Consider the following 14,570-nt stretch of genomic DNA (forward strand, 5'->3'; position numbering starts at 1 on the left):
AGAGGGGTTGTGGGCCTAGCTTTTGGTATAAAATAAAAAGTACACGCTTTATGAAAAAAAATCTTTCGTCCCGTCCCACAGCAGCACGACGACTCCCCCCACCGGCCACACCGCGACCAGCCTCGGCTTGCTTGCTGCCTTGCTTGGCGGCGCGGCCGGCGAACGACCTCGAGCGCCTGAATCCGCCGATCCTGTGCCGCGAATTGCGATGGCCAACCGCCGTCGCGTCCTCACCGTTGGCGACGGCGACATGTCCTGCTCGCTCGCTCTGGCCAGAGCCTTTGGTGATCGGCTGCATCTGCTCGGCAGCACGCTCTGCTCGCATGTGGAGCTCGAGCGTACCTACGCCGGCGCCGCGGCCATATCGGCCGAGCTCAGTGAACGCGGCGCTCGAGTCGCGCACGGCGTGGATGCGACCGCCCTCGAGGCGGCCACGCTCGGCTCGTCGCAGGACCACGTCGTTTTTTGCCACCCTCACCTGGGCCTCTCTGACCTCCTGAGCGTGGAGGAGCACGCGCGGCGGCACACCGCCCTGATCGGCCACTTCCTCGCCTCGGCCAAGTCGCTGCTTGCGCCCGGCGGCCTGATACACCTCACGCTGTGCGGCAACCAGCGCGCTTCCTGGCGGGTGGACGACCACTGCCGCCGGCTCGGGCTCGAAATTGTGGACGGCAGGCACGTGGCGGCGCCGCCGCTGGGTGGGCGAGCAGGCGTGCCCGTCCCGCCCCAGCCCGAGTGGCGGGCGCGCAAGCGCTTCCGCGACGGCTCTCTCGGCTCGCGCCACGCGCTGGCGGCGTACGGGTATGAGCACCGGCGGACCGAGGGCGGCAGCGGCGGCGAGCGCTGCGGACAAGGTCGCGGAGCCGGTTCCCGAGCTGCCCTTGGGTTCCTCTTGTAGGCGACGGCGACGTGCGCTCGGACAAGTCGGTCGAGCTTGTGATTGCGGTCGGACATGTCCAGGACATGTCCAGGACACCTCTATGACATGTCCCGTAGGTCGAGCTGGTGATTGCGGAGGCCACGCCCACGCCTTGCGCCGGGCCGAGGCGGCGAGAGGACCAGGCGGTGGGGCCGCAGGCGGAGGAGAGAGAGAGAGAGACGAGAGAGACGCGAGAGACGAGAGAGACGCGAGACACAGCCTGGCCAGGTTGCGTCAGGGTTCGGGTACTGGGGGGGGGGGGGTAGGGGAGGGTTTCGGAGACACAGTCTGGCCAGGTTGCGTCAGGGTTCGGGTAATGGGGGGGGTAGGGGAGGGTTTCGGAAACACAGTCTGGCCAGGTTGCGTCAGGGTTCGGGTACTGGGGGGGGGGGGAGGGTTTCGGAAACACAGTCTGGCCAGTGACTGGAGTCCGTGTGTGGCGTGACCCAGGGGCGGAAAAACACCTTCGAGGGACTCGCAGAAACGCAACCCAAGGGACTCCCCCGGCGGGGGACACCCTCCCGCGTGCTGTTCGCAGGCGGAGTGCTGTGCCGTGTCTTGGACGGGCGGCAAGGACTGCAACCTCGCGCTACTGGCGGCGTGGCGGGACGCGTCGCTCCGCGTGGCGGCGCTCGTCGTCTTTCGGCCGGAGGGCGCCGTCTTCCGCGCGCACCCGCTGTGTTTGATGGAGGCGCAGGCGGCGAGCCTCGGGCTGCCGCTCCTGCACGTCGTCATCCCTCGCGACCCTCCCTCGTACAAGGAGCCCCTCCCACCACACTCACACGCACACGCACACGCACACGCACACGCACACGCACACGCACACGCACACGCACACGCACACGCACACGCACACGCACGCACACGCACTCATACCGCACACGCACACGCACACGCACGCACACGCACTCATACACGCACACACCTGCACGCACCACGCACGCACGCTCACCGCCGCACCCTTGCCTCCCCTCGCTACCTTAGGAAGCCTGCACCGCCGCACCCTTGCCTCCCCTCGCTACCTTAGGAAGCCTATGTGCGCGGCATCCGCCGGCTGCGCGAGCAGCACGGCGTGCGCGTCCTCGCGACCGGCGACATGGACTTGGTTGGCACGATGGCGCGCAACTGGATCGAGGAGTGCGCGGAGGCCGCGGGCGTGCGCGCCTTCTTGCCGCTCTGGCAGGCGGAGCGCGCGAGCCTCCTGCGGCGGCTGCTCGCCGAGCGCTTCCTCGTCTTCTTTTCCTGCGTCAAGAGCCCATGGTTCGAAGCCGGCTGGGTGGGGCGTCAGCTCGACGCGGCGGCCGTCTACGAGCTCGAGACGCTGGCGGCGCAGCCGGAGGCTCCGGCCGCGGCGGGTTCCGGCGAGCGCTACCTGGAGGGGTCGGTCCCCTACCCCCACGGTACCGCACCCATCCCCTACCCCCCACGGTACCCGAACCCTAGGCGAGCAGGTCAAGCCGCTCGACTTGGGCGGTGAGCGCGGTGAGTACCACACCATGTGTCTCGACGGACCGCTGTACGGCCGCCGCGTGGCCGTCACGCTGACGCAGCCGCTCGAGCTTCAGTCTCAGCCGGGGCAGCGGGAGGGGGAGCGCTGGTGGACGCTCGGCTTCGCCGAGGGAAGCGTTGAGGCCGGGTGCGCCGCAGCAGCCGATGCCGCCGCTGCCACCGGCGAAGCGCCCGTGTCAACCACCACCGACGCCGACGCAGACACCGGCCTGGAGGCGTCAGCTGCGGTGCAGACGTTGCGTGTGTACCACGCCACGACGGCGGAGAAGGCAGAGAGCATTTTGCAAGGCGGCTTCCGATTCCCGAGCGTCGAGGAGTCGGTGGCGCGGGGCCTCAAGGCGGGTGCAGGGGCCCTTGCAGCCGCCCTCCCCAACCCCCACCCCCGGCCCCCCCCCCCCCCGCCCCCCGCCCCCCGCCCTCGCTCTCGCCCTCTCCCTCGCCCTCTCCCTCGCCCTCGCCCCCGCCGCCCTCCTACCCGCCGCCTCTGCCCCCGCCCTCGCCGCCGCCCTCGTCCCCGCCTCCCGCCCCGCCGCCGCCCTCACCCCCGCCCCCCTCCGGCCTGCTGCCACTCTCGCCACCAGCCGTCTACTTTGGATATTGCCGGCAGTACTGCCTCGACGAGGCGTGCAATACCTTGGAGGCGGAGGCGGAGGAGGCAAGCGCTGACAGCGGGGATGGCGAGGACGGGCAAGAGTGGCAAGAGGGTGGATCGGCGGCAGATGGCATCAGCGGCGACGGCGGCGACGGCGGCGACGGCGGCGGCGGCAGCGGCGGCAGCGGCGGCAGCGGCGGCGGCAGCGGCGGCGGCGGTCGCAACACATCAAACCGCACTCGGCTCCGCGGGCAGCTCGTCTGCCTTGAGGCCGAGGTGAGGGTTGGGCGTGCGCTGAGCCTCGGAGACTACCGGCGCGGGCAGCGCGGCCTGGCGTCTTGGCCGGGGATTGGGGGGCTTTCTCCCCGAAAAAAGAAAACTGGGGGGCGGAAGGGCCCGCCCACCCCTTTTGGGCAAAGATTATATAAGCGGCAAGGTTTGGGGAAAAAACCCCGGGGGTTTTTGGGGGGTTTTTTTGGCCCGGCAAGGGTATATTGAACCCCCCCCCACTTCTTTTGGAAACCCCCCCCCCCCCTCCCCTTTCACCAAGGGCTTTTTTTTTGCTTTTTTCCCCCCCCCCCCCCTTCCCTCCTACCCCCCCCCCCCCCCCCAAACGCAGGTACGACGCGGTCACCCTTAACGAGGGCACGAGGCGGGCAGAGCTCTGCGTGTACGACAGGTCGTCGATACGCTCGGTGCCGTAGAAGCGGAAGAGCGCATTCTTGTCTTCCGACCAGCGCTCGAGAGGGGACACGTACTCCGTTTCTATTCGGCCGTGCTCGGCTGTACTCATTGTATTCGCATCGCTCTCTTATTCACGCAGCGACATGAACACTCCGCACAAGACCGCCTGCCCGCCCCGAGGTTGGCGTACTGCCCACGTAGGCGCATATCTCCCCATATCTCCCCATATCTCCCCATATCTCCCGCCCCGAGGTTGGCGTACTGCCCACGTAGGCTCTGTGCGCCTCGCGCCACCCGCCGACACATCGACCTCCGACGCATCCTCCTCCGTCACGACGCCGTCGGCAAAGCGGACGGCGCCGCGCGCCCCCGTGGCGTCGGGTGGTGGGGCATCGTGGTGTTGCGCAGTATGCGGCCTCAGCTTTGGTGACGCCGCCACGCTCCGCTCACACGCCTTTGAGCTGACCCGTCCGGATGTGTGGGGCAAGCCCCTCCCCCCGCCACGCGAGGCGGCGAGGGCAGAGGCTGCGGGCGGCGACCTCAGTTGCTCCGTCTGCGGCGAGTCCTTCCCGTCGCGCAACCGCCTCTTCGCACACTTGCGCAGGCAAAAGCCCCCCCCCCCCCCCCCCTTTATCGATGTACCTCTGATTTTGTATACCTCTGTCCCCCCCCCCCCTCTTTTTGATCCTCTCCCCACTTGCGCAGCGGCTGCGCTCCCGAAGCGTCCGCCGGCGCCGCCTCGACCAAGCGCGAGCGGTTCAGCGCAACGGTGGGCTACATCGCTTGCGCCGCGGCCGCCGACGCGGCCGCTGTCGAGGAGTCGTTAGTGAAGGCTGCGCGCGTCGCTTGGGGCGTCGAGGGCGGCGCGGGAGCCTAGAAGCGGAATCCGTGGTCTTGTTTGTCGGCACCCCGTAGAGGCTGGAGTGGTCTTGTCAGCGCTCCTCCGCTGGATCCGGCGGTCTCCGGCCATGTCCAGCTGGTACTCACGGTATTCGTAGCCCCTCGTATTCACACGGTGCTGAAGAGTACCCGGCACAACCACCGTCCTCCCGCCCTGAGGTTGGCGTACTCACCACGCAGGCGTGGGAGCGGCCCTCCCTCCACGAACCTTCCACGAACCCTCCACGAACCCTCCTCGTATTCGCCACGCAGGCGTGGGAGCAGCCCTCCTCGTGCGGACCGAGCGCGGCGCCCACGCGCTCCGTTGTGTCGCCGTCCTCTCCCTCACTTCCGCCGGGGGCGGCCGCACAGCCTGCAGCGCCGCCGCTCTCCGCGAGGCGCTGCCGCCTAGCCTGTGGCTCCTTTCGGGCCCTTCGCCGCTGCCGACCGGCGGGCCTCTCGATGGCTTGCGCCGTGCAGTGCGGCGGCAGGTGTTCCGGTACGCGCTGCCCTATGCCGCGCTCGGCTCGTGCGCCGGCGCCGCGCGGGCAGGCAGGCCGCCGTGCCCGGGCGCTGAGACGCGTGTGTGGCTCACTTGGACGGCCGTAGACGCTTCCGCGTACCTCGACGGCTGCAGCGCAGAGGACGTCGAGGCGATGCTCGAAGAGGCGGTGTGAATAGGCAGGTGTGAATAGGCAGGTGTGAATAGGCAGGTGTGAATAGGCGATGCTCGTCGAGGCGGGCGTCGGCCGCGCCGACGTGCGCATGGCGCAGTGCGGCGGGTTCTGCGAGCTGGCGTTTGGCTGCGAGGCGGCGGCGGTGCACGCCGCTCAGCTGCTCGATCGGCGGGCGTGGCAGGGTGGACGCCTGCTCGCGCTGCCCCTCCCCGAGGCTTGCGCAAAGCTCGAAGTGCACCGCCGACTCAAGGCGCTCTTCCGCCGCCTCTCCTCGGGAGGCGCCGGCGGGCGCACGCGCGACTACTCCCCCTTCATGTCCGACAAGTGGCGGCAGCGAAACGCCCACCCGCTCCACCTCTCCGTTGCCGGCAGCTCCTCCATTCAGGGAGACTTGCGCGGAGGTCGCCATGGCGCCGGCGCCGCCGGCGGTGCCCGAAGATGGCAGTGCGACGATTGGGTCGTCGTCGAGCTCAGCGCGGCTGAGTTTGGGGCACAGCAGGTGCGGCGCATCATCGGCGCGGTTGTCGCCGCCGCGAGGGGCAGCAGCAGCGAGCAAGGCGCGGGCGCGTCGCTGGAGAAGCACTTTGGGGGCGACGCACTGCCGCCCCTCGCGCCAGTCGAGCCCCTGTGGCTGCATAGCCTTACCCTTGTCGATGGCACCAGTCTGACCGCCAGCGAGCAGTTGGACGGCGAGGTGCCGGCGCAGCGAACTGACGCGGAGACAGCCATCGAGCACGCGGTGATCCGCACGGCTCAGACCCCCATCGACGAGTTCGTTCGCGCTCTCGACGCTGACGTCTCGTTGTCCGGTGCCACTGCGGATGATGGGCATGGAAGCGCAGCCGGAGAGGGTGAAGGTGTTTACGAGAGGATGCGTGTGCGCGAGGGTCTCGCCACGCTGTCGCTGACGCCCCCAGGGCCCCGTGTTTCACGCTAATAATACAGTAAATAATAAAAGTTAAAACTTAAAAGGATCAAGCCCCGCGCCGTTTCGCTGATTCTCTTCTGCTTTGTGTTTTCTTCTTAATGCTGTGCTGCGCGGCCGTACTGGATAAACAACGTAAGGGTCCTAACCCCCTCGGCCTCTCGCAAACTAGAGATAAATCATCCGCGCCGACATCTGACTGGCTCGGGCTCGCTCGCTCTCGAAACGCGGCCGCCCCAAAGCCTGACTCCAGCTCCTCAAAGCACGGTGATCAGGGGTTCGACCACGGCTGTCACGAGTTCGACGGGCTGTGATCACAATGGTCGAAATTCTTCGAATTCTGTCCATGATTCGTATGGGCCGGCATAGCTGAATTTCTCCTCCGTCCTTGTTGTTGACGTTGCAGTCATGTTTGAGTTGATAAGCATGTTGATGTCAAGGCTGCTGCTGGCTGACGCGTCGAGCGAGGCCCAAGCCCCTCCGGACGACTTGGTGGCGACGGAGCAGCAGCAGGCGGCGAAGACACGCGAGTAGTTCCTGTCCGAACCGCCTGAGCCCTTGGCCAACCCCGCCAACTGTGAGACCGCCGTGACGTTCGCATTCACGATTTGCGACACCGTCGTCACTGCGTTCTGGCTCCGAGCGTAGGCCCCAGCGAGGAGGATCTCCTGCTTGGCGATTGCGCTCTGAACCGCCATCTCCATCTTGAGCTTTTTCTCGAGCGCCTGCTTCTCGAGCATGCCAAGCGGAGTGTCAACAGCTTCCTCCGAGGGCTCGACTCCGAGGACTGTGACTGTCCCGATCTTGATGCCGATGGCCGCTCCCGTCGCTTTCACGGTGGGGAACGAAGAAGCGCCGGTGGCCCAGTCGACCCGGGCGGAGTTGATTAAGTCGCCAACGCCGTCTGGGGAGTTGTTCTCGACGAACTTTTCGGGCTCAATCTGAAATCGGCACGGGCAAAGTGAAGATGAGGGCACGTGGGTAGATGGGGCGATTGGTCGCGGGGCAGTGAAGCTAGCGTTCACGTGCCTGAATACTTAACAACAGCTTCAGCGAGCCGGGAGCGCCGTCCGCGTCAACGACGCCGGGAGCATTCAGCGGCAACATCTGCGGCGCTGACGAGAAGTACGTAAACCTAAATTGATCTGGACCTCCCGACGGGTTGGACATATCGTACTGAGCCACATACGCGGTCGGTTCCGGCATTAAGAGGAGTGGGCCCTGCATCGGGACGGCCTTGTACGTGCCGGTCGCGTCCTTACAGTACATGCCAAACCAGTCTGTCGGGGACTTCGCGAAAAACATGTCCCTGACCATGCAGTTTGCGCCAGTGACAGGGCAGGTACCGTCGGCTGTCAGGTACCTGCAGACGAGGCGTGAGGCGCGTGTGCAAGGGAATCCCGCATGCCAGCGTCCGCGAGCGAGCGCACTTGGAAGTTGGGCCAGCTGTGTGGGTGACGACGCCGTCCGGCCCTGAGGACGCAATGTACTGGAAAGCCGAGGCCTTGATCAGCACGAGTGGCGTCACCTTGCCCGAAGTTTTGAAATCGCCCGGGCCCTTATAAACTGTGACCTTGTCGCTGATCGTCTCGGAGAAGGCCTCGCCAACTCCAATGACAACCATCGCGCGCGGGCGTGCTGCCCTATTTTGGGCCCCGTGTTTTATCCTTCGCCGACGGGCGCCGCGCCGGTAACGCATCTCGAGCCATCGTACCTAAAAATAGTATGAGCCCGATCCGTCGTAGAGTTCTTGCGCTTCGGCGGTTAGTGGTGCACTAACCTCCGAGAAACCCTTCGGGTCGCTCCTCATCGCAAACCCTGTCAGTCAGCAGAGTCCTCCTACGGGAATGTACGTAAGAGCCACATACACTGAGAGAGAAAATGATAAATGTGAGGACGGCACAGAACCTGGGAAGAAGGTGCGGGGGGAAGGGTCCAGCCAGGCGCGTAGGGCGCTTCGGCCGGCGGGGGCGCCGGAGGACCTCTCTCGGCCCTCGCTCACTCGCTCTTCCGTTCCTTCTTCCGCCGCACACGCCGCCGCAATCGGCGGCAGGCGCGGCCCGCTCCTCGTGCTGTATGTCCACACAAACGAGCCGCGCGCGTGTGGGTGCGCTCTCCGCGCCGCCCCCCTCGAGCCGCCCCCCGCCCCCCGGGTCCCCCATCCCCCCTCGCTGCCCCCGATGAAGAGTGAGGTTCGTAAGCGTCAACGTCTTTTCTGATAAATTCAAACCTCCAGTGCACGACGTGTGTCGCTCGCCTTGAGCCGGCGCGAACACACAATAACAACCCTCCCCCTCTCCCCAAACAGGCTTCTCGGAATGTGGAGCCTGGTGGACACCCTCGGGAGGGAATGGGCAACGAGGCTTCGAGCAACCATGGGCTGGGGCCGAGACGGATTCCCGACTAGGGCAGTGGGGGAATGCCCCCTTCCTCCTCGTAGTACTCGAACGAGCCGGATTCCCCGCCCATTAGTCCTCCTCCCGTTGCTGTCATAGCTGAGTTGATGATGGCGGTGACGTCGAATTGGGTGCTGCCCGACGCGTCGAGCGAGGCCCAAGCGCCACCGGACGTCTTGGTGGCGACGGAGCAGCAGCAGCAGGCCGCAACCCGCGAGTAGTTCTTGTCCGAGCCGCCTGAGCCCTTCGCCATCGCTGCCATGTTTGTGATCGCATGGACGTTCGCGTTCACGAGCTGCGACACCGTCACCACGGCGTTCTGGCTCTTTGCGTAGTAACCAGCGAGATACACCTCCTGCTTGGCGATTGCGCCCTGGACCGCCATTTCCATCTTTATCTTGTCCTGAAGCGCCTGCTTCTCGAGCATCCCCATCGGCGAGTCGTCGGTCTCAGTGTCATCGATACCGAGGGCAGTGACGCCGCTGATCACGAACCCTCCCGCCTTGCCAGCTGCCTTCATTTTTGGATAGCTAGTCGCGCCCGCAGTGTAGTCAGATCGCGCCGCCGCAATGAGCTCGCCCATGAGGTCGCCCGAGCTACTCGCGGCAAAAGTCGTAGGATTGATCTGTGCCGACAGCGGCAGGGGAGTGAGGAGAGCGCGGGAGCACGTGGGTAGGTGGCGAACAAGGGAGGGGCAGCGCCGCGAAGCTGATAGCTGCGCACCGCCAGAGACACAAGCAGCTTGAGCGAGCCACCGTCGACGCCGGGGACAACCATCGTCATGGTCTGCGGCGCCGACGAGAAGTAGGTGAAAGCAAACCCCTCCTTGGTTCCCGACGGGGAGGTCATGTCGAACTTCGCGACGTACTCCTCCGGTGCTGGCATGTATATGCAAGGCCCCGCAACGGGTGTTGGACTGTACGTGCTCCCCTCCTTCTTGAACACCACAAAGTGGTCCGTTGACGACTTGGCGAAAAACTTGTCCTTGACGGTGCACTTTGAGCCAGACATGGGGCAAACTCCTTCGTCCAGATACCTGCGGTGGAGGAGTGGGGCGTGTGTGTGTGCAAGTGGCCACCCGTCAGCGTCCGCGAGCAGGCGCACTTGGAGACTGGACCAGATTCGTTGGTGACGGTGCCGTCCGGCGCAATAGTCGAAAAGTACTGGAAAGCTGAGGCCTTTACCAGCGTGAGAGGCGTGACCTTGCCCGCCGTGCTGAATTCGCCCGGGCCCGTAAGGATGGTGACCTTGTCGGCGACGGTATCGGAGGCACCTTCGCAAACACCGAGGACAACCATGGCGGGGGGGCCACACGAGAGGACTGCCTTTTTGGCGCGGCCCGCGCCCTTTTTTCGTAATTTTAGTGGCGCAAACGCCGACGGGCGCCGCGCCGGCAAAGACATTGAAAAAGTAGAAATCCACGTGACGCGCACCGCAGCCCGCGGGGCCCCGCTGGGCGCCGCCGCGCGCCCCGCCCGGCACGGTTGGGGATGGGCCACAGTCTCCCCACCGACCGATCGATGGGAGATGCGGCGGATATCGGATGGGAGAGAAAGCAGAGAGAGGCCTGCACCGCAGTCCTGTAACTGTACACTGACCTCACTGCCACGTGCCAGCGACCTGCCTGAAGCTGAACTGATACTGAGATAGACTCTAGAGAGAGGTTGAGCGAAAAGGTCGCCGAGCAAAAATATTCAAAATAAGGGTTTAGCTTTAGGCAGCTGGCAGCAACCAGCCCTCCATGATGATGGGATCGCGCTGCTTCCGCTGTGGTGTGGCCTGTGCGCGGTGGCAGCCCCCCGAAAAATGACGGCGCTACCAAAATAGAGACACCGATGTCAAATTCATGCCTACTGGCGATGCACCCGGACGCCCCGGGCGAGAGAGTACAGACTCTCGCGCGGGCGAGCTGTCAAAAGCGCCTGCGCCGCGCCGAAAGACCGCGGGGCCCTCGAGCCACCCAGCCCGACGCTGCGGACACGGCGGAGAGGAGCTGCTGTGGCCCACTGGTGGCGCCTCACGGCCGCCTCAGTCCCACACCAGCGCCTGCACGAGCAGGACGCCATTCAGCAGCAGGCAGGCTGCAAACTGCGCCAACAGAATCGGGTTGCCCTCCGCCAGCGTGAGGGTGGTGAAGATGCGCGCCGCGTTGCCGCCCGTGCTGAGCGCGGCCGAGATCGGGCTCCAACCGCCGCGCGAGCGCGCCGCAAAGTTGCGCCAGACTTGCGGCACGAGCGCCACCGACGTGATGAAGGCAGCCACGCCCTGCAGCGGCCCGAGGAAAGCCGTTGGAAGCAGCGACGCAGCGGCGAGGCTCGCAGCGGGCAGCAGCGCGATCGGGGGCAGCGCCCGCTGGTAGCGGGCAGTGAGCGCCAGCAGGACGGCGGACTGCAGGCCTACCAAGCGTGGTCCCACCTCCGTGCACCAAAGTCAGGGCGAGAAAAGCCGCACGCAGCCGAACACGCGTCCTCTCGAGCGCCAGTCGGAATACACGGGTCTGTGCTCCATCTATAATTGCAGGCCCAGCGCCGCAAAGTCGAGGAAGGTGGAGAGAGAGTAGCCGTTCCGGATGTGGTACACCACAAAGATGAGGAAGCCAGACAGGTTGAGGCTCCAGGTGCTGACGCTCATCCCGTCGGCGTTCTTCTTCGCCAGCGTGGTCGCGATCATGGGCGTGTAGATCGCCATCGCACCGGCGGTGAGACCCCAGCCGAGCGCGCTGGCAAGCACACTGGCAGACGCCTCGCCGGCAGCCGCTCCGCCCCGGAGCGTGTGCACAGACGCCCGATTGCTGACCGTCGCCGGCGCGCTCGTGCGCAGCGGAGGAAGGGATCGAGCTGAAGGGACGAGTGCGGCACTCGCTGCAAGCAGGGTGGCGAGCATATACACACAGCACCTCCACCTGCCAGCCTGCTGGTGCCTGGCTCACGTGAAGAGCCAGCCCGACCCGTTGTCATTCCGGCGCGATTTATTTCTTCAAACGCAGAGATGAATTGGACCTCCCTGCTCCTCGCTTGCGCGGCCGTGGCGCGCGCAGCAGAGGATGCCCCATCGCCGCCGGCCAACAACCCCATGCAAGGTACTCCTTCGATCGAACTGACCTCACGCACGCACCGAAATCGCGCTCCCCGATCACGCCGCTCAGCTCACATCTCGCTTGCGCTCGCACCTCACGCCGCTCACGCCTCAAACTGACCTCACCCCGCGATCGCGGCTCAGCTAATACCGCCTCGCTCGCGCACTCGCGGCCCACGTCCGAGAGCCGCCCACGATCGCGTGGCCGCAGACCCGGCGATGATGCAGAGCGCGCTCAAGATGATGCAGAACCCGCAGATGATGGAGCACATGAAGGTGATGATGAAGGACCCGGCGGTCAAGGAGCGGATGAAGCGCATGCTGCAGAAGCTCGGTCCGTCGGCCGCGATCGGCGGGGGCGCGGCGGCGACAGACGACGAGGCGATCGAGGCGATCTGGGAGCGGATGCAGGCGGCGCTCGCCGATCCGGAGCGGCTGCAGAAGCTCTCCGAGACGGCGAGCTCGGAGCAATTTCAGAGCCGGATGAAGCAGCTGGCGGAGGATCCGGAGTTCGCCTCGGCGGCGGGCGAGTACGTGGATGAGATGAAGGAGGAGCTGTCGTCCGAGCTGCTGGCGGGCAGGGCGGGCGCGGCGGGCGAGGCCGGGCTGGCGCTCGACGACGAGGACGACGACGAGGAGGAGGACGCGGGCGACGAGGAGTGATGACAGGAGGGGCGAGGCGCCGTTGGTTCCGTTTTCGGTAATAAAAAAGAAATCATGATGCCGGGGGGAGGATAGAGTCGGTCGGCCTTCGAGCTGGCGAAGCCGGGAGTGACGCGTGGACAAGCTTGTCACTGACTGCTACAGATGAACGAGAAGGTCGGCTACCCTGCGGCGCGGCGGGCTCGCGCGGGTTCGATGACGTCTTCCGCCGGCGACGTCATTGGAGCGCTGCACAAGCCGCCTTCGATGGCGCCGGCTGAGAAGGTCGCGGCGGACATGCGACTCATGCGCGTCCTCCTGCTAGACGCAATCGCCCCCAAGCCCAGCGCAAATGCGCCCGGCGAGTACGACGTGCTCAGCTCGAGTGAGCCGGAGGGCCACCTTCCGGCCGGCTCGCCGCTGGGCAGGCCGGAGCAACAGCCGGCGCTGGAGCGTGCGATGAGCAGCGTAATGCTCGACGGGCTGCCGCGGCTGCCGGCCAGCGTCACCGAGATGCTCACCGAGGTGGGATCCCTCCCGCAGGACGCGGCCGAGAGCCTGAGGCTGATGAGCGAGCGCGCCGGCAACATGGACGCGAGCACGCTGCTCTCGTCCGCCCAGTTGCTCGGCGAGCTGATGAGCCAGGCGAACCTCGCGCTCGCCCAGCAGACCGTGCGCGCGTGGCGGGCAAACCTGCGCGCCGACGCGGGCTGCACGGAGGACACCTCCACCGGCGCGGTGGTTGGGAACCAGACCTTTCGGATGGCCTTTGACGCGCTCCTCGCAAGTGGCCGCGCCGCCGCCGAGATCCGCGACGCAATCTCCGAGCAGGAGATCGAGATTGTGCTGACGGCGCACTCGGGGGTGCAAGCGGCGGACGCAGGCCACGCACCGGACACGTCGTGGACGCGTCCAGTAGGCGCACCCGACCGAGGCGCAGCGGCGGACGATCCTCAAGAAGCACCAGCAGATCGTGGCGCTGCTCGGCCAGCACGATAAGGGAACCGTGCTCACCCCCGGCGAGGTGACCGAGCTCGAGGAGGCAATCTCGCGCGAGCAGGCGCGGACACACTCCGAGAACACTCCCGGCGACTGTCGCTGCGTGTGCCACCTCTGATCCTTCCCCCGCCCTCCTGCTTCTTTCTTATACCAACGGCGGCGCCGGGCCGATCCGGAAGAAGAGAAAGCAGCGGGCCGCGTCTTCCCCGTCTGTACCCGCTCTCCCCCCCCCCCCCGCCCCTGGCTGGCAGCTCGCGGCGTGGCGCACCTCCAATGTGCGCCGCTCCAAGCCGACGGCGGAAGGCGAGGCGCGCAACGGACTGATGGTGATTGAGGAGACCTGCTGGGACGCCGTGCCAGAGCACTACCGCCGCCTTGACCGCGCCCTCCGCCGGATCGGCCAGCCGCCGGTGCCGTACGACAAGGCCATCGGACACACACACGCACACACACACACACACACACACACACACACACACACACACACACACACACACACACACACACACACACACACACCACCGCTCACCCACGCGCACTGGGCCTTGCACTGTGAATGCCGTGGGGCTCCTGTCATTAGACGCGGAGACGCGAGGGTCGCCCGGCCCTTGCCCCACCACCTCGTGTGTGTGGAGAAGTTTACCGTACCGTACCTTACCTAGGCCATCGTCAAAGTGTCGACATGGATGGGCGGAGACCGCGACGGGAACCCAAACGTCACGGCCGTCACGACGGGCCACGTGCTGTGCCTGCAGCGGGCGCGGGCAGCGGAGCTGTACCACAAGGAGGTGGAGAAGCTGCTCTATGAGCTCTCGCACACCGGCCCCGTCTCTGCGGAGATGCGCGCCGCCGTCGAGCAGATCACCGGGCCGCGCCAGCCGGGCGTGCACCGCAAGGTCTGCTCCCCCCCGTCCACCTTGCACTCTGAATGCCGGTGCCATCTCCCTCCTGTCCGGGCGTGAGGGTCGCCTGGCCCTTGCCCCACCGCCTGACGCCCCTTCCCTTGCCGTAGGTCTTCCCGCACGAGGACGGGTACGGCCTCGCGTGGACCTTCCAGACCGGGTGCCAGGTCGCAAGCCCCCGCCCCGATCCCGAGCAGAGACCACCCTCGTCACAGCCGGGCGCGAGAGACGCGGCGGGGAGGCGGCGGCGGAGAGGCAGAGAGGCGGCAGAGGAGAGGAATCGACGTGGCCGAGCGCCCGCCTGCCCACGCCCCTCCTCCACACAGCACGACCCGGCCTCGTCCCGACCCCACCAGGAGGACGAGCCATAC

At 66.3% G+C, this 14,570-nt stretch overlaps 4 protein-coding genes across 4 annotated transcripts in view; 3 read left to right on the forward strand and 1 right to left on the reverse strand.

Annotated features, from left to right (window-relative positions):
- Window positions 1–208: 208 nt before the first annotated feature.
- Window positions 209–4,581, forward strand: EMIHUDRAFT_212046 (hypothetical protein; the record flags this gene model as incomplete). Its single annotated transcript, XM_005766451.1, has 10 exons — window positions 209–854; window positions 899–927; window positions 997–1,065; window positions 1,458–1,646; window positions 1,947–2,303; window positions 2,371–2,544; window positions 2,662–2,770; window positions 3,010–3,132; window positions 3,978–4,275; window positions 4,410–4,581. The coding sequence occupies 10 exons, from the start codon at window positions 209–211 to the stop codon at window positions 4,579–4,581; spliced, it is 2,166 nt and encodes a 721-aa protein (XP_005766508.1).
- Window positions 4,582–5,306: 725 nt separating this feature from the next.
- Window positions 5,307–6,197, forward strand: EMIHUDRAFT_356723 (hypothetical protein; the record flags this gene model as incomplete). The annotated part of the gene is made up of 1 exon (XM_005766452.1): window positions 5,307–6,197. A coding segment is annotated over one exon (891 nt), but the record flags the coding sequence as incomplete, so codon positions are not given.
- A 4,412-nt stretch (window positions 6,198–10,609) lies between these two features.
- EMIHUDRAFT_356724 (hypothetical protein) lies at window positions 10,610–11,251 on the reverse strand (the record flags this gene model as incomplete). Its single annotated transcript, XM_005766453.1, has 2 exons — window positions 10,610–10,969; window positions 11,162–11,251. The coding sequence occupies 2 exons, from the start codon at window positions 11,249–11,251 to the stop codon at window positions 10,610–10,612; spliced, it is 450 nt and encodes a 149-aa protein (XP_005766510.1).
- A 1,809-nt stretch (window positions 11,252–13,060) lies between these two features.
- EMIHUDRAFT_521922 (hypothetical protein) overlaps window positions 13,061–14,570 on the forward strand; it is a gene marked incomplete at both ends in the record, with an annotated part of 6,335 nt that continues 4,825 nt past the window's right edge. The window contains 4 exons of the mRNA XM_005766542.1: window positions 13,061–13,150; window positions 13,218–13,361; window positions 13,552–13,707; window positions 13,960–14,148. Coding sequence (XP_005766599.1) covers window positions 13,061–13,150; window positions 13,218–13,361; window positions 13,552–13,707; window positions 13,960–14,148 — 579 coding nt within the window. The remainder of the gene's footprint in view (window positions 13,151–13,217; window positions 13,362–13,551; window positions 13,708–13,959; window positions 14,149–14,570) is intronic.

This window comes from Emiliania huxleyi (assembly GCF_000372725.1).
Source record: "Emiliania huxleyi CCMP1516 unplaced genomic scaffold EMIHUscaffold_51, whole genome shotgun sequence".
Taxonomy (NCBI): Eukaryota; Haptophyta; order Isochrysidales; family Noelaerhabdaceae; genus Emiliania; species Emiliania huxleyi.